General features: G+C 37.0%; 1 protein-coding gene across 12 annotated transcripts in view; it reads right to left on the bottom strand.

Moving 5' to 3' along the window:
- The window catches only part of aak1a (AP2 associated kinase 1a), a 67,685-nt gene that overhangs the window by 44,125 nt on the left and 2,977 nt on the right, over positions 1 to 20,583 (bottom strand). For all 12 annotated transcript variants that reach the window (XM_079637355.1, XM_079637350.1, XM_079637352.1 and 9 more), the window contains exon 2: positions 1,961 to 2,079. In XM_079637355.1, the coding sequence (XP_079493481.1) occupies positions 1,961 to 2,079 (119 nt within the window). The remainder of the gene's footprint in view (positions 1 to 1,960; positions 2,080 to 20,583) is intronic.

The raw sequence follows: 20,583 nt of genomic DNA on the forward strand, positions 1-20,583 counted from the left end.
TAAAGGGTATTAGTGAAATACTCAAGTTTAATTTTCAATACAATCGATCATTTAAGAGCAAGATGGCACCAGTTGCGTTCGTATGAATCAAGAGAAAGCGAATCAACGGTGTGACACAGATTTTTTTTAGTTATACTGCTTCCTATTGGTGGAATTTGACAAAAATGAAGGTGAGTGTCCTGTTATTGATGATATATATATATATAATTTTAACAATTCTTTCTTTTCTTTAAGTTGTCAAATTCCATCTACCAAAAAAATAAGTATTTTTTACACACTAGGTAAAAAATTATAATACTTATTTTAGACGCGTCTTTCCGTTTCGCATGAAATTTGCTATAATGGGTTGCACAGACTAGTGGGCTTTAATGCTCTCGCCAAGACACTTTAAGCTTGACCAGGCTAGTCGCTGATCATGGCCTATAGAGAGCCCAACAGGATAAGAAGTCTCTGAAGTCCCCTTTTACACTCCGTTTCCAACTGTTAAAATGATAAATAAATGCATACTCCGAGACTACTCCACAAGACTATACTTATAGCATCTGGATGCTCAATATTGACCGTGTATGCATGTTTTAAACAGCTTATTGTGCACATAAGTTAAGTGCCTTTCTAAACGAATGCACTGCTGGATTGTAACACACACACACACAGAAACTTGCAGATCGTGCTTACACAGAAACATTCAGAAGAACAGGAATGTTCTTGCCAACACTTCTGTGATTTATCAATAAAATAGCTTAGAAACTGAAAAGGTCTAGTATATATTTCTTAGTAACTAAACCCACAGCTTCACTATTAGTATATGATTTAGAACAAGTAGAAATCTGTGAGAAATATAACGATGCAAAGACAAAATAACTATTCCCGTTATGAGCAATAGCCTTGTGGGCAGCGCTGTATTATATTCCTTAGCTGTGCACAAGGCAACAACTTCAGGCTTATTTGTTTATTAATGACATCATCAGCGACTAGTCAACGTCGACTCGACTTTAATCACATAAATATCTGAAGTCGTTCAACCCTGTCAATCCCTGCTGACACAAAATAAATAAATAAACAAACAAATAAATAAGTACAAATCAAAGCTAGTTTGTAAAAAAAATATTGTTGGCAAACAAACGCTAATTAAATTTTCGGCTGTACCCATACTGACTTGGCCTATATACCCACTGAACACAGTCACATCTGCATGACATTTGGTAGGCGTCAATAACAGCACATTCTGCAGACAGATATTAGTTTTTGTCAAATTCCACCAATAGGAAACAGTTTAACTAAAATATCTGTAAATTGAAATTTACAAGTATAACTATTCTGTTATGGTTAATTTGGAAATTGTGGTCAATATCTCCCCTTTTTCAAAGAGCTTGGACCCTGACAACTGCTGCCTGTGGTGATATGCAATTGACCCTTCGCAGGGAGCTTGATTGACAGGTGATCTGACCAATCATACTTCGCCCTTTTTGTCCGACAAAACAGTCAGGAGAGTTTGGAGATTAACATGGGAGGATTTGAACTTGAAAAACGAGTGTACTGATGCCTTTCCGCGGTTAAAACAACATTGCTTCTGATGTTCATTCATGTTTATTTGATGCTATGAATAACTAGAAGGAAGAGATGATCGGTTCACGAGCAGCTTTAACTGAGGCTCTACAGCGATCTGTCAGACACATTAAAGAGCCACAAGACGGTATTTATTGTTTAAATTTCTTTCTTTTTTTTAAATGACCAAATTTGTCGGAGCTTGTCGGACATAGCGACAGTAACTACGGGGGGCGGGTCTTTGCGAACGGTCAATTGACATTCATTCATTTGGCAGATGTTTTAAAAAAGCAACTTTGGGTATACATTTGATCAGTATGTTTGTGCCTTTAGTGTTCTGCTCCCCCAGTTGAGCTGCAGGAAGATTACAAACATGTGTAAGGCAGGTAAAGAACCATGTAAGGCAATGTCTCACCATAATCTGAATCTCCCTGTTGCATACTTGAAGGTCATATTCATTGTTCACATACATTCTCTTCAGCGCACAACGGACGCCCTGATGAGTCCTCACCAGAAATACGATAGCAAAACCACCTGTGGAAAGAAAACCAACAGCCTGAAAATCTTTAAACACAGGACAGTCGAGCTACTGAGAGCTCACATGCACAGAAACGCAAATCGATCTCATTTGTAATTCAACAAATGTAACACAGCATCACAAGGAACACTGGTAACCTTTGTCCAGGGAAATAAGGAGGTATTGAACACTGGTTCCCTTTTGCATTCAGAGCGACTGTCGGTGGACACGGTGTATAATCACATTACAGATAGGTTAACCTAATTTTAATTATATTATGTCTGACAGTAAGAGAAAGTACTCCCAAAAAACCTTTGGTGGATCACAATAAATAATGCTCATCCTTGGGATTAATGATTTAAAGTTCAACAAATAGCTTATCACGGACCGTTTGTGCTAGGAATGTTACCGCAATTTTGATGACTCGTATTGAGACATGTGCTATCACTTTAAATCTGTTTCATTCACTTGCACAGTTTAGTTCACTGCTGTTTGAAGGTTTCAGAGTTACTAATTTAGGGGCTGTGTTTACACAACACCGCTTTCAACTAAACGGGAAACTTTCTATCCGTTTTGGTCGTTCATTTACGTGGGAATGGCATTTTGGGGGCCTGAAAACTTTTGAAAACGTATTACAGAATGCACGTTTTTGAAAACGATACTGATATCGTCTCCGTCTAAACTACAAAAAGAAAACGCTGACATAATGCGCATGCATATTACGTGTTAAGTCTATAGGCGTGTAGTGTTTCTTTGCCAACTACTGGACTGGCAGCAGAATACAGCGTTTTTGCCCGTTTTCACGGATCCGTGTGAACAGGGATCGTTTTGACAACGTTGTCCTCTGTACGTGAAAAACACAAAGGAAAATCTTTTCTGTTTTTAGTACATTGTTGTCGTGTAAACGTACCCTTAGACAACTTGTTTCATTAGTAATTGAACAATATACGAATTATATGAATGCAATCCACACATAAAAGAAATAATGATACAAAGCTCAAAATAAATATCATGAGAAAAAAACGGAGTAAGATTGAATCAGAACAGCCCAACTAGCAACAACCCAAAACAACCTAGAAACTGCAAAGCAACATAAAAAACACAAGTTATGGCCCATTTGCAGTTCTTCTCATTAGTTTAATGTACATACCCCCTTGCAGAATATTCAAGATGATATTAATATTGAAAAAATTAAAATCATTTGAAAAATTGCATGTTATTTTTGAGTACTGTCCTGAATAAGCTGTTTTACATAACATATGTTTACATGTAATCCACAAGACAAAATAATTTACACAAATTAACCCCTTGAATCTTAATAATGTGTGTTACCTGGATGATCAACAACTGTTTTTATGTTCAGTGATAGTTATTCACAAGTCCCTTGTTTGTCCTGAGCAGTTAAACTGAGCACTGTTCTTCAGAGAAATCCTCCAGGTCCTACACACTCATTGGTTTTCTTGCATCTTCTGCATATTTGAACCCTTTCCTAACAATTACTGTATGATTTTGAGATTCATCTTTTCACACTCAGGACACTTGAGGAATTCATACACAACTGTTACAAAAGGGTAAAAGCATTCACTGATGCTCAAGACGGCAACATGATCATATTGTTTTTCATTTAGCACTGTCCTTCAGAATCTACCTAAGATGTTTAATTTTGTTTGAGAAGTAGGATTTCCAATCTTGTAGAGAAATGTGAGAGTTGAAATGTATTAGATACAAACCGGATGATGTAGCCTAAAACCTGAGATCTTGTTGCAACTCGCAGCAAAACCTTTTCCCAAATATTATATTGTGCATGTATTTTTAGCTGTCCAGTTGTGCAGACATTGAATATGGAAACAATATGTTTCTTATAAAAAAAAGAAGCAGATACGATCAATGCTGCTGTTGAGACCACGGTTGCAGATAATAACTCTGTTAAGAGTTCTACCTGTCATTTTATTTTAAAAAAGACTAGCATATCCTTTAAACTAAGGTTGATCTGGTTGGTCTACTTAATGTCTGCCCGCAGGCTGATCAGTCAAGTAAAATATTACCAACAGAATAGCAATGTAACAACGTCACTTTTAACATCTTAAACCAAAGTTACATTGTGGCAACAAATCCAGGAATCTCACTTTCTTGACTGTCGCATCATAAATAGTTACGCCAGAGAATGTCTAATAAGGGGAGAACTGCCACTCTCGCTACACTTCCGGCTTCTGACTGGTTGCAGTTCCACTCTGGCTCCATATGAGGGCGCTCACAGGACGAGTGCAGAATGAATGGAGGTCTATGGAGCTATACCCCTCAAAATCCACTTTTCTCAGGATATAATTTTTTGTCTAGTAATTTTAATGTTGTATTCGAAAGGAGATGCAAAGAAATTACACATCGCTGGGTGTTAGATTTTAGAGTCACTTATTTGCTTTAAAAAGTCTTTTAAAATGTCAATGACGTCATACACATCGTACGTCCAGAGATACTGCTTTACGGCAATCCTTCAGTCACTGTGGTGCTTTCGCGCTCTGCACTTTCTTTTCTCTCGAGGCATTGACAACACAGCTGACACAGGTAAACACACACGCTAGAAGAGTTTTTGCTAGAAGACATTCTGGTCCCGCTTCGGATGCCACGATGCCATCAAGCGGTATTCTCTGGTCGTAATCAGTCCTTCACTGACCAATCAGCGTTCATTAGCAGAATACTAGCGTGTTATGGTCAACAACAACTCAACCTGTAAGAAATTGAAAGGACATAAGTACTCGTTCGTTCAACTTTCCACCTATAACCCATGTTGAACTTGATAAACCTACAATCAAATCTGAGATTTCTCAACGGCAATCGGGTGAAAGAGACAAATTTAGCCGTCTAGCTCCATAGACTTCATTTTGCACTCGGGCGATCGCCCCCAGTGGAACTCTGGTGGAACTACAAGCAAAATTCTGTACAATAGGACTTAATAGGGAGTGGCTAGGCTCTCCGTAGACGGGCTCTGGTTACGCTGACACGGCAAAAGTATGGTCATCAGATTACGCTGTTAGCTGGGATGAAGCACCATGAGGTCCAACAAAAATAAAATGTCAGTCCAACTGAGCAACTGGACAAGAGGAACTCTGTCCAGAAACCTGCAACTGTCAAAGGCATAGTGAGACTAACAATGAACTTTATTGTCTGAAAATATGATACGATTTGGCACAAAGCACATAAAAGTGTCATGTTTTCAGAATTTAAATTTTCAGAAAGTCCATGAATAGTCTGTGTGCAGGACCGTACCCCACCGTTGAAGTTCTGGACCTCTACATTTTTATATATAATAAAGTTGTGAACTTGGCAAATAATAACTATACTTTGGATCAAAGATATCGTACAGTCCCAAGATTCAGATGTTTCATCAGAGCTGATCAGCGCTCAACAACGTCAAAATGGCTAATCAAAGAAGTGGTGTTCCAGATTAAACGGTAAAAGAGTGTGATGTAAGATTAATATTTGAAGCATGTTTTACAATAGAATTGTTCAAGGAATGACAGTAATATCCAGGGGATGCCTACTCAAGTTGTCAAATGTTGCTGTTTTGCATTGAAACAAATATATAATTTAAGTGATTTATGTAATATAATCTTTAACTGTCAATGTGACAAGACAATTAACATTGACAGAGCCGTTTTCAGCATATTAGTCATCAGTGTTGGGGCAATTACTTTTAAAAGTAATGCGATACAATATTGCTTTACTCCCTTTAAAAGTAACTGCTGTAACTACTTGGTTACTTTTTATGTTAAGTTATGCATTAAGTTACTTTTGCATTACTTTATCTCTTACTTTATCTATGCTTGTAATTTGTGTATTTTGATAATAAATAATAAATGCACTCTCAGATGCACTCTCCTACAATATCACCCCAATCATTCTAGAATGATTCATTCTTTACAAATAGAGCTATTTAAATCATATATTGAAATTGTTTTCATATCGCAATATATAAGGCAGAAAAACAACATATCGCAATGTGTAATAATCGTGCAGCCCTAACATTTTTACACGTAGCGGATACAGGTGGAGCTGGGGGAGGTGGAGGGTTTCTGAAAGCGCGATGCACTGCTACAGCAGACGCTAACCAAGTTTTTGAAGGTTGAGCAGTGAGCTCATTGGCTGCTGATACAGCAGGAACCAATCAGCTGTGCCCTATAGATAACGATGTGATTATGAACAGGTGAGTTAAAGGACCTATTAGCCTGCGCCATCTAGAGTTTCATGACAGAACTTTGTATTTGTGTTACTTAACATATGAATTGTTGCAGGTTTGCGTAATATTCTGAGTTTGCATTTCACTGTTTTTATTCAATTTGAGGAATATATATCGAATCTCTTTTTGTGCAAGAGAGGTAAATGCATGATCACATTTAGTCTAGATCTACCTCTACGCTTACTCCTGATTTATTTTACCATAGGGGCAGGAGAGATGTCAGACAATAAATGGGAATACAAAGTAACTTGCATTACTTATTTGATTTTTTTGTGTGAAATATTGTTGCTTCACTAGTTACTTGAAAAAGTAATCTGATTACGTAGCTCACGTTACTTGTAATTCGTCACCCCCAACACTGTTAGTCATAACAAGATTAAGGTGGCTTTCACAACGGGCACATTTGCTGCGGTCCGAATCAGAGTGTGATTTTTCCCGGCGCCCCCTGCAGAGCTGGTCTGGTTTCACACTGTTTTGAGGTGACAGCTGAGACCGCAGTTCATTTGCCAGCCTCACTATGCGTGATTACACGGCAGGCTCACTCTCGCTCGTAACCAAGGTAAAATCATCACCACCACAGTTATCCCTTACATGTGTTTGGTTGAACTAATGATATCGCCATCGGCTAAAACGCATGTGCAGTTTACTTTACTTTCTGAGCAAGTGCGCACCAGAGTCCGAGTTGCTTTCACATTCACGAAAATCCACCACAGTCCTTCAGAATCATTAAATATGCCAATTTAGTGCTCGAATATTAATAATGGTTCTCATTATCAATAATGAAACTTTTTTGCTGCTCAAAATTTTTTATGGAAACCTTGATACAACCTGTTCATTAAAAGAACAGCATTTATTTGAAATAGAAATATTTTGTAATAATATAAATCTCTGTCACTTTTGATAAATTTGTCCTTGTTAATTTTTTTTTTCTGAAATTTTATCTTAATTACCCTAAACTTTTGAATGGTAGTGTATCCATAAATAATTTGAAACAGCAACAATTGTTTTCAACATTGTTAAATGTAATTTGTGTTAAATAAAACATTTATTATTTTTATCAGTGTATTAAAACAGGAAACAGTTATTTAAAATAGTAATAATACTTGACAATTTTACAGTTTTTACTGCATTTTTTGATCAAATTAATGCAGCCTTTGTGCGTATAAGAGACTTTAAAAATCTAAACAGCTTTTTTATTTCAATTTTCAGAGTAGAACCACATCTACAACACATTATTAATTTAGGCTTAGTTACAAATAAAAACTAAATCACTGTTTACTACTATTGTTTTGAGGTAAATGAGAAGTGTGATGGGGGACATGATAAAAATGCACAAATAAATGATGCTGTTTTAAATTAAATGAACGTTTTTAAAGAAACATGTTTTAAATATTTTAAATACAATTGTAAAACTGCCTAGCGACCTTATTATATAAAAAAAACTCAAATCATCACAAATCTTTATTTTTAATATTTTTATCTGTATTCTGTTGATCACAAAGAAGATATTTTGAAGAATGTAATCAAACAGTTGAAGGCTGCCATTGACTGCCATCGGGCCTATAGAAGTCAATGGCTAACGTCAACTGTAGTTACGGTACCAACATTATTCAAAATATCTTCTTTTGTGTTCAGCAGAAGAAAGAAACCCATTTTGGGTGAACTATCCCTTAACTTCAAATGCTTTTTCGTGGAAACAGTACACACACAGTACTTTTCACAGCCTGTTAAGAGAGCAAACAGTTTCAAACAAACCAGGACATATAAATCAGGACACAGGTTGTTCAACCTGCTGCCAAAAGCTGATTAAATCAAATGCTGGGTGAAATAGCATATGCACACACACAGTACACCGCTCTGCACACACTGTAATCCCTGCTTCAGTCTGCATTCAGATAAACACACGGAAAATGGCAATTACTTCAAAAATAACAAACCACGCCTGTGTCCTCACCGCAAAACACGCAAGCAGCACACACACACACACTGCCTTCGGATGAGGTGGGGTGTAGTCGTAAGTAAACTGAGAATGTGATTATGTAAGGGTCTATAAATATCACCCCACTATCTTGTTTATGCAGCTTACAAAGACTCTCTAATAGGCTGGACTGAGAAGCTTACTGTCCTCAGAACTGCAGCATCTTACAGAAATACTCCACGTTCGACTCTTAAACATCACACGTGTTGGCATGAGACTGCACATTTATACCTAATCTTTGAACTTAAGTAAATCCGGCTACTTTCACATGGTTTACGTGTGAGAAAAGGACCTGGAATGGATGTTACCTCAGGATGTCAAGAACTTTACAGTAAATGCAGCAGAACCTTCACTGTCTTTTATTTTAGCAATATTAATCAAACAACGATGACAAGAAAAAAGAAAAGTACATGCTTCTCACAATTTATTTCTTTGTTACCATTTTCTTTAAGACGAAAAGCTTGAAGCTACGTTTACTTAATTGAGAAACACTTTAATGCCATATTTTATTGTTTCATTTGTTAATATTCATATTAATTTGACTTTAAATAAAGGAGTAGAATTCATAAGTATATGCTGTGATAACAACATTGGTATAAAAATATATATTTTCAGAATTTTTTTATTTATTAATCAGTTACTTTTTTTTTTTACAAATGTAACTAATACATACAATGACTTAAACACCCCATGTTTATTTTTTTAAAAATTAATTTTAATAAATATTCTTTTAGCGGCATAATGTCAAAAACTGTGCAGAAAATGGTCTGATGAACATTATATAAAAGAATACAAACAAAATATAGTAGTATGTATATTATAGTGTCACTCCCAAAACAGTTCATGATATATTTTATGATATATAAGATACATTTTATAAATGAATAACTTTTTGGAAAATAATTATTAAGATGTGTACACATTCATATATTCAACGCCTCAGGAAAATGTTACATTACAAGACATCTTTAGGGTAATTAAAACGTAATTAAATAAGTAATTAAAATTAAATTGAAATTTCTTGAAAATGGTATGAAAGCTACTTAAATACAAGTACACACACACAGGAATTATGTCAATAACGCATAATGAGACATTAATCCACCTATGAAAGTAGTCCCACCTCTAAAAGATTGTTACAAATCAGTGGCAGCATCAATCTACTATCGAGAGACAAAGACAATCAAAAGGCTGAGAAAACCGTCTGTGGGTGTATCTGTGCCATCTCTATTGTGATGTGAACCCGGTGTCCCAGCATGCACTACTCAGGTTTCTTCACAGTGTGTCTCGTGTGTCATTTCTGTATTGTGCTATTTTACACAGGTACAAATATAAAATTACAGCTTTGTTTGTATATGCAATACTCAAGGGCAAATTATGAATTTGAACAATGCTTGGAGACATTTGTCTCTACTGATTTGAAATCCAATTTGCACTGCCTCTTATTCCTCCTCAGAGAGAAAACACCCCTGACTTAAAGGTGATGTAAGATTTTTTTTGTGTTAAAAATAAAATATTTCTCTTAATCCAGTTTATTGTTCATTGACTATTGTTAGTATGCCTTTCATGGGTTTATCTCACCCAAAAGAGTAAACATTGAACCTCCCAGGCACCATCAAAACATTGAGATCCATCAATTTCTTTCCAGCTAAACATATGGCGATATTCTGGGGCGGGGCTACTGTAGTGGGCGGGGCTACTGTAGTGGGTGGGGCTACTGTAATGGGCGGGGCCAGAGGGTGCTGGTGTGGGAAGAAGTGCAAGCAAAAATTCACTGCATTTAGACCTTTAAAGATTAAACGGGTCATGAAAATGTCAAGCGAATGGGGCAAAATGGATGAATACCTGCAATACCATCTGCAGAAAGACAAATTTAACAGATTATTATGTTTACTTTAATGTAGATAGCCTCAAACAGTGCCATAAGTAGAAAAAATGCACCTGGTGCAGATATGTTGGATGAGTTTATTATTATCGAGATGCTCACGTAGTCTACTCAGTTGATTACTCATAACACAGCAATACAGCTAAAAGTATTCCTAAAATGTACTTTTATTGAAAGTAGCATACTTTTCCCTGTTGAGACTTCAAGCACCCGTAAAGAAGGCCCCGATATACTTTTGTTTGTTTTGTTGGCAAAGTTTGTTTTCGTTCTTCGCTTAGGGTCAAAACGAAGTTCGAAATACGTGACCAGCGATATTCTGTTAGCGAACATCTGACGCCGCCCACAAAGCTGAGAGCAGCATTTAGATGAATATTATGTATGTGCTTTTCTTCTCAATAACAAAATAAACAACAAAATTGAGAAAACAGCAAGCATTTAAAAAAAAATAAAGAATAAGAAAGGCATCAGATCATAGCAACGTGGGCATGTTTGCACAAGCTCTGCAATTCGGCATTGTAGTAAAGTCACGTTTATTTTTATAGCACTCTATACAATAGATTGCTTAAAATCAAGCAGCTTTGCCGTATTAAACATGAAAAACAGTGTCAGTGTCTCATTTCATCCGTATCACAAGTACAATTTTGTTTTATTTTTTTGGTATTTTAATTGTAGTTTCGAACTCCCAACCCGGACTTGAAACAAACTTCGTTTTGGCCTGATTTTGTTTGAAATGAAGTTACTGCAGTTTGTTCTTTGATTTCACTTGAAGTTTATCGGGGCGTTAAGTGCTGTGTTTATGATGTTTAATTTGCAAGGTTGTTTGAAAATATGCTTTATTTTAGCAATTCCGCAAGGTGCCATTAGTGTCGCAGAAACTGCATTCACCTTTCACTTAATGGAAGTTAATCAAGCAGAACACAAACAATACAAACAGATACGCTTAAACATAAAAACACACCTAGAGAGTGACTCAGGACTGTGCTAAATTTAAACAGCTTTGTTGGAGAGGAGGTATCGCTTCCTTTCACCCTCCATCTCTCATTTCCTGTCGTCCTCCTTGTGTGTGTTAGAAATCTCCTCGCAGGAGGTCGAAGCAGGCAGAACTGGCAGCAGAACTATGACTCATCCATTCAGCATCGACACACACACTTCCCACCAAAACACTGTAGACCTGCATGTGCAGCACCGAACCAACTATTATAAAAACCTTGCGTGGATTCTACTGAACCTTCAGTACTCTGAAACCCTCAAACAAACTCACAACTATAAGAAAGCTTGTATAGCTACACTAGCTTGATTCCACGTTGTTGTTGTTGTTGTGGTTAGAACTAGACTGGGTAAACCAGAACGCTTGTTTTTCAGTGGGAATGCAAAGTAGTTTAGCACTTAACCATGACCAAAAAAGCTACACCACACAAATGGCTTTTAATTGGTTTATTTCGTTAGCAAACATGTCACTATAATTGTTACGTTCTTTCCATCAATCAATTTCTTACTTTAAGATTCCATAAGGTTTACTTATACCCTACTTGGTCAGTTTGCACAAATAACGATCAACGATCAACAACGCACGGTTAGTGCTCGGCATGAAATAGGCCTAGACGCGCAGCGCCTTGTTACCATAGACAGTAAAAGAAATGGACACAGCGACCCCATAGACTTCAACGCAGAAAAGTGAAGTCAATTAGAAGCACTCACTTCCTGATGGCTGAGCGAACTGCGCAGACTCAAACTGAGCTTGGCGACGTAGATGTGACGTGAGCAACCTGTCTGACAGCTGTAGGTCTTCTAGTAGCTGTGCCGAGAGAAATCTGAATCATTCCCTTCCGAATCTCGCAGAGACTGAGAGTCAGTACTAGCTGTCCATGAGCTAGAAGCAGGAGCAACTTTATCACTCTCTATGGGCTTCTCCATTGACTTTATGCCTCCACGTCCCTCCGATTGCCTGCAAGCTTCTCCTCCTGTCTATATTGTAATTTCTCGACTGTGCGACAGAGTTGTGAGGTTATGATGCAATCATTAGCCTATTTTTACAAAAACGGCTTCTACGGGGCCATAACGTAAGATACAGTACAAGGTAATGGAGCCTTTTACACATTGTCGTGTTCTTTAGAAATAAATAATGGACAAATGGAGTCTTTGAACGCCTCAGATATAAAGTTATTCGCTTTCAAAGTGACACCAAAATAAATGGGAGGCAATGGAATGCTAACAACAGGTGATGGCTTGTTAGCCAATGGCGGCCCCCGTGGTTGGTACGCTATTCGGGTGCTGGATTACCCCCTTGCTTGTTATGCTCTCGCCATTTTTAAAGCGCAGCACTTCCATTGAAATAAATTGGAAAAATATGCTAGCCTCTGGAAAAAATGCTTTGGCTGGACACATGGCCTTTGTATAACGGTCTTCTACATTTTTCTTTTTCGACTGATTTTGCGGCGACAAAACATTCGAAAGAGAGTCTTTCTGTGCAAGTTAGTTAAAGGGGTCATCGGATGCAAAATTCATTTTTATATGGTGCATATAAATGTGTCTTTGCAGTTTTGGACAACATACAAATGAAAAAAATCCATTCACTCCTTTTATGTTTAATCCTCAAAAAGTCTAAACACTCAATAATCAAGCCGCTTGGATTTTCTGAGCAATATGATGTCATATTGCTCATGCTCCGCCCACGACCGCTGACGGACTGTCCCGTATTAGCATATGTCCGCCCTCAGCCATTTGTATAATGTCCACCAAGGCAGCACTTTAGGTGTCTTGTGTCGACACTCCCCATGGAAGAGAGGGGTGGGGTGAGCAGTTGCTCAATATCATTTAAAGAGACATGCACCGAAACGGGTCGCTGTGAACAGAGCTATAGGGAAGTAAAAAGGGTGTTGTTTTACACAACCATTGAGGAATTTTAACCAAAGTATGTTACAAACTTTACATGAAGACCCTAAAGAATCATACCAACTTGTGGAAAATGGGCATCCGATGACCCCTTTAAGGTTCATACTTCATAAAAAAAACCTGCACGATTTGGGGAAAAAATTCAATTTAAAACAAAACTAGGTTTGCTGTGCTTGTTTGTATGGCTGCACAAACTTACAAAAATGTGTGATTCTATATCAACATGGCTATAAAATAATAATAATAATAGTTTGTTTAAAGGTTTTTGATGATTGAAATCACAAGAGTTTGCCGGTATTTTTGGTGCTGGTGAGTGAATGGTATCTGAACTGTAAAAAGATTTGGAGAATAGCATTTATGGTGTATTTACAGTATAAGTCAATCTGACAATTTTATGGTTTATAATTTACCAGTATAATGTGTGAAATGGGCTACTGATTCATCCAGTGGACTATACCTTTAAGAAAGACTAAACCCAGCTAGACAAAATAGACTAGAGACTAACCCAACTAAAACCAACACAATACCACACAGTCTGAAACAAACACACCAGAACACAATGAGCATGACAGCTGAGGGCCGACAGATGGCGGCCATTAGAAACATTAATGAATAAGTCAGTTGCTGACCATCTATTATTCACACACACACACACAGTCCCACTGAACAATCATGAGGCAAAGACGCTCTCCTAGGGCCAGTCTGATGTTTACTCAATGACTAAAACATCAACGATGACCCCAGAGCTTCAAACTGAACCAAGACATTTGGTACTTGTATAAAAGTATGCAAGTACATACTTTTTGGTTAGAAATAATCCTTATCTGTCAGTTTGACTGAATGAACAGTAACATTTTCTTCAAGTTCTCATGTTCAGACTTCAAGAGAATAATGTAACATTTGATATTTTTATGTGACATGGTATATGAAGAATATCTATGGCAAGAGCTCTTTTCATTTGCTGCTTTCATTTCCTCCTGATTATTTTCCCTCCTTTGTTTTCTACTGTAACAGTCTAAAAAAGGACAATATATACTGCGCATTTGTGGTCTGCTTTCCCAATTTAATTTACGATAAATCCCATTAATAATTCACTCTGGAATGCACCAAGAATCTCTTGCTTTTCTCCCCAAATCCTCACGTCTCTTTCCAGGTTTGGTTTCAAACGGATGTTAGTGTCTATCTTTTCACTTATAATCTCTATTAGCAGTGTTTACTGGAATGCTTACAATAAAGGTAAATAGAATATGTATTGTCTGTCACAATGACAGGGATCATTTTGAATTATCACTCAATGTTCCTGTTAAAGAACATTTTTGATTAAGGCCAAGTGTTACACAATACACACACCTACTATTACTACAGTGATATTTAACACGTCCGTCGTAATATTGCTGTGGAAATAATCGGGTGTTATTCATGGTCTGTTGTAGTAATTTGTTAATGCTTTTACACTTTTAAATTTCCTTTTAATGTTCGATGGTTGAAGGGTGAGTAAAATAATGTCATCTATTTTTTTGAGTGGTATACATACAAAGATTGTACAAAATACATCACACACTTGCAGATTTTCAACCAGCTTTGCATTGTTATAGTGTCGCTAGTATATATAAATGAACAATGTTTGCCAATCAGCCAATTTTTGATAATGGGACCATTTTTGACAGCTCTGGGGCTTTTGTTAAAAATAGTTGGATTGACTGAGGGGTGCATTATGGGTGTTGATATTTTTGGCAAAAGGGTTTTCTCTAGTCATGAAGCATGCATTTTTTTTCTACTGCATACACAGCCAAGTTTTATTTAAAGCCCATCTTGCCAAATTTTTATGCATTTAAATGGACAAATGTATCATTATAAAAGTTTACAATGTTGTTGCAGATGAAATATAACACCGATAAACTTTTACCAAAGCCTTACGTAAGGTTTACAAAACACAAATCACCATTTTTGTAGTTTTTAAGACTTTATACACATTTTTGTAGTTCTGAACCGAATCCTCCCCCAAAGAATTGTGTGCAATATTAGCTTTTAAGCCCTGTTTACAGCTGTTGTTAGGATGCGTTTTGGTCGATCGGATCACAAGTATGAAGGGGACACATACCTGTTTACACCTGGTGTTTTAATTCGTCTCTTTTGTCAACCACTTCTGTCCTGATGTCTTAGAGAGGAGGGTCTATGGGCGGGTAAATTAAAAGGTTTTTTTTTCAGATCTTTCGATCTATTGGACAAAATAAGTTTGCGCAATTCAAATATGAATGCACCCAGAGGCGACGGAAAAACATATGGAGAGCATCAACTTTAGTTTCTGCTCTGACAGCCGCAAGATCACACCGACGCTGTGAGTGTGTGTAAGAAATCAGGAATGGCGAGAGAACATTGTGCTTGGTACATTTTTCGTCTTCAAACCAAATTCGGGTCTTCAGCCGACAAAGTTTAAATCCCGCTTGGCTAGTGTGCTTCCCATAATGTTTACGCGTTAAGTCAGGAGGCGGAGAGTAGGTGTCTTTTGTGGCTGTTCGAACACATTTGACCACATGAGCGTTTACACTACAAAAGCAATCCGGTCAAATGTGTTTTCGACTAACTCTGGAAGTGGTGGAAAGTGGACAAGCTCAAAAGTTTTAGACTCGTTCACACATGTATTTAGCGTCGTCCACTTGTGATGGGATCGACCAAAGCGCATCTTAATACCAGGTGTAAACTGGGCCTTAAGAGTGTTCATGAATCTGGACTTAGACCATCCAGGTACCTTTGGGATTCTCAGTTCATCATACTACAATTTGGGACACATTAATTCTAATTTTGAATACTAGTCAGGACAAATGATGTAGCAATTCTAGATCAGAATAGAATTGACTGACATTATGACGTTTAAGTAAGTACTGTTTAGTTATTTTAGAAATAAATACATCTATTTTGCCTATTTATTTGTTATTTTGTAACTTGTGGCAGAAGGATCAAATAATGAAAAGGAAATTGCAAATAAAATGGCTTTTGGTTTATTCTTCTCAGTTTTGGTTTATTCTTCTCATCTCTATAAACAGAAGATCGATCACATTGTGCAGTGTCATTTGCATATTGTGCACAGTATAAATACTGCATACTGAATTCTTTCAAAGATAGCAGATTGTATAACAATGTGTATGCCCTCTTTGGTAGTGTGGCGCACACGAATAACCTCTTTACATTTAAGCCACAAACATTCCTAAGGTCACAAAAATGCTAATTCCTCTAACAACTGTCTCCGAACTAGCCCATGTGTCATGGGTGACACTCACAGCTGTTGACATTCAGCCATCCGGTTTAAATTAAGATCTGCCAGCAGTAAAGATCATGTAACACACAAAGCATGTGCTCCAGTCATACACACAACCTCTCAGTGTTATGTAATTAAATGCGCCAAGCCTTCTTTTCAATGTCTTCAGTGTGTTAAATTCAATTTGCTTCAATCCACTTTTATAGTTCATAGACACTTAACCGCTGAGCTTACCATAATGAAGCTGTTGAAGTCAAGCATCATTGCAGAGTTTACAGCGTTGTGGGTAATGACTCTAAAATGAGCCTGCAGTCAAATCTGTTGACTGGACAATTATCTCCTAAATACTATATTTAACTAAAACACGTATTTTTTTTTTTGTTCATGCAAGTTTTGACTGCAAGAGTGAGTGTATGATGACAAAAAAATATATTTTGGGTCAACTATCCAATGTTTAGACAGCAACCACAGAGTCAGTGTTTACACTTAACTTACCAATGGATTATTCAACATGCTCTCAATTTCAAAACTATTTTTACACTTACATTCATTTGTACGTTTTCGTACAATCTGCTCATGCCCCACTGATGGTTTGACACATTGACTGTACATGATTTCCAAAATAGGTTTGAGAAATGTCATGTGGAGTAACCAACTTAAAAGTAATAAAATATTGTCAACCTGATTGATCTAAATCATTATTATCAAAAAAGTATTTAAATATATATTTTCAAGGTAAGAATTACTTTTATAAACAAATATCATATTATTCATTCAAGTTTTTGAGGAGTGGCACCACATGACATTTTACTTTATTTTAATTTTACTGAACTAACCATGCCAAGTCAAATCATAAAAAGTTCAAATGATCTTATATTTTGAGATTTACTCATTTACGCACCCTTATGTCGTTCCAAACCCATAAGACGTTTGTTTATCTTTGGAACACGCAATATTTTTACAACAGAATCTCATGGCAATTCGTAACTATTTTAAGTTTTTGGTGAGTTGGTAGCTCATTTGTTTTCATAGGATGTGCTTATGCCGCACTGACGGTCGTGTTTAGGGGAGGACCTTCATGCTTACTTTTCTTCATACTTATCATTCACACTGTACGAATTCATAAGAAATCCACACCTTGTAAATTAGGGGCTGTTTACACCGTTTTCAACTAAAAAGTAAAAAAAAATATGCGTTTTGTCCGTTCATTTACACGACAACAGCGTTTTGGGTGCCTGAAAAGGCAAACTTTTTTAAACGGGTTTTTAAAAACGGTCACAAAACCAAAAACGCAGATCTCTGAAGACGATGAAGTCATGTACATGCGTATTATGGTGTTCAGTAAAAACAGCGTTTGTAGTCATTTTCCCGGATCTGTGTAAACGGGGATCATTTTGACAATAGTGTCGTCTGTACGCGGAAAACTCAAAGGAAAAACTTCTCCGTTTTAAGCATATCATTGTCGTGTAAACATACCCTTAGTTACATTAGCTACATGAGGTCGGGTTGTATTTTTTAATATTCAACAACACGCTCTCATGGCAAATAACTATTTTTTACCCTACCCTTTAGCAGCTAAATCAAGACTTTTGATTCATTCATGCATTTTCATACTTTATGCTTACCTCCAAGTTTAGTTTCATGTGTTTTTTCTAAATATCTTACATTTTTGTTCAAATCTCTTGAATGAATTCATACAAAAATTGCCACTTCGTTTAAATAGTTACGTTTTCTCATAAAATCGTGATGGATTATTTATTATGATTTATCCCAAAGCTGGGCATATCTTGAGAATCTTGCTGAGCAAGTTAAAGTTTGACTGTTGATCTGTTTATAGCTGGCATCCTGAATGAGAAGAATGTGCAGCAGAACCACACACCTGCAAATAGTATGGCCAAACATTTGTGTTTGCATTTGTACTTGCATAGTGTTCTTGTCCCTACAGTGAGTTTACCTGTAAGTCTTTTAGAGAGTGAAAGGTGACAGCCTGACTGAAGCAGTGATGTAATGGTTTAACAACATCGAGATATCGCTTGAAGGCCTTATGAACTCATTCGGATGACTAGGCAGAAGCCAAACATATAGTGAACTGTGCTTCAAGGTCAAAACCTCTAGACCTTGACAAAATGGCTTAGACAGCATAACTGGCCAGTATACTATGGTGGCCGACTGCCGTGAGCAAGGTTGGATGCTGTTCTTCAGAGGAGCCAGCTGAAGCCATTCACAGTACAGCTGTCGTGTTGGGATTCCTCCCTTGTAACAAATGCAAGTGACTGAAATAGTGCATTTTCTGCTTTTCTTCTATTAAATGCTATTTAGAAACTACATTTGTCCATCATAAAAGAGAGTACTTTTTTTTTTTTTTTTTACAAATCTAGGTTTAAAAACTTGTCAAGTTCCAAGAAATATCCCTTGCATTACCATTGGCTTCATATGGTTTTCAAACAAGTTTCAATTTAATGACTAAGAAAAGTGGCGTCACCAAGTTTAAACTATTATTGTAAGTTACACCTTTAATACTTTTTTTAACCAAAAATCATATTATTCATTTAAGTTTTTGTAAAGTCGCACCACATTTATTTTTATTTTACTGAGCTATCCTTGTCTAATCAAAACATAAAAAGTCAAAATTTTCTATTTTGAGATACTCAAAAATAACAATTGTGTCATCAGTTAGGCTACTATCCCTTTAAAGGTGCAGTGAGCAATTTCTGGTAAACACTGTTAATATTTGAAATCACCAACACAATGACAAATAATGATGATGTCATCAATAAGTGAAAGCAATTTGTGTTACTATACTAATTCCTCTACTCCTTGTCTCCTTCGATGACAAGTCATCCCTTCCATCCCAAAAAACACCGTTTTCATGACCATCTCCCTACATAACACGACAGTCCAAATAACTAATATAATACAAATGTGACAAGATTAAGGGATTAGCGACAACTAAAAAGGGAACCAAATGAAAACCCATATATTAGGAGTGTTATCTCACTTTTCAGACACACTTTGGGAGCCGATGCTTGAAACGGTCGGTGGAGGTTTAGACAATTCAGGTTCATAATGAAAATAATGCAAATGAACAAACAAGCAGAGATGACAAGTATATTCAAGCAAAAGATAGCATATATTAGTTCTGTCAAACTTTTTTTGGCCAGATGCTAGAGACTACAGCCAGTAGAAGGCGCTAGATCCGCATGTTTTCAGCCCGCCCATAGAGGCTGGGATCTCACTCACAGAATGTACAAATAGTGTCAGCCATCTTTTATTTGGAAGCTAAGCTAACAGGTTCTTATTCTGTGGAGAAAGCTGAGTAGTAGCGGTTACCATCCTCTTTTTCCCAGACATGTCCGGCCGTCGAGATCATCCAAAATGTCCGGGATTCGGCTTTTGCTTTCTGCCGTCACCATTCATTGCTTACATGCACACCTTTTGTTTCAATCTAACTGAATTCATTCCGATTGGTGAATCTGAATGTAGTGTTTACATAAACGCTAAACAAGTGATGGGTTAATGTGCGTTTTAACATTTCTAAGAAAATTCCCGCTCCTCCGTGAGAGATACGAGACCTTCCACATGAGCCACAAATAAATTTTCTGGCTTTTCTCAGTCTAGAAGGCTCCAAATTCAAAAATAATTTCACATTTCTACTCCATAAATGACCCATTTTAAATACACATTCATCTTTCCAGAGGTGAAGTATCCCTTTAATGAGTCCTCATGCCTGATCGCAACCTTTCTTTTTAAAGTTATATTCCTCTGACCTTTACCTCTTTTGTATTTTCTCAGCAATCTCTCTCTTTCTATAGTCGTTCTGCTAATGTCTGCGCTCTCTCTCCTCCCCCATCATGGGTGTATACGCCCCTTACTGCTTATTGGCTACAAGCGTGTTTTGGTGCTCAGTCCGATCCACTTTTCAAGTCCCCCTTTGGTGAAAATCAAGCTTTTAATGTTGTTTATATGTATATGTGGTATTTTTAATATGCTTTAAGACAAGTCAACACCAGTGCTGAAGTATTTTGTCCTTAAAACTGCAGTGAACCAAAAAGAGTCTCAAAAACGCGTTTTGAAATCACTGGTGTTTCTGACGTCACAAACTACCTTTTAACCAATCAGGTCAACGTGTGATCGCCAACGAGTGGATCTCTGAGCTGCTGTGAGTGTGTGTGGGCGGGGCTAATTTGCATATTCATAGAACCACGTATACTAAATGAGTCAAGGGTGTAGAGTTACATTCAAGCTATTTTAGGGCATGTTTTTTTTTTTAAAGGAT

Source organism: Phoxinus phoxinus (assembly GCF_949152265.1).
Source record: "Phoxinus phoxinus genome assembly, chromosome: 15".
Classification (NCBI taxonomy): domain Eukaryota; kingdom Metazoa; phylum Chordata; class Actinopteri; order Cypriniformes; family Leuciscidae; genus Phoxinus; species Phoxinus phoxinus.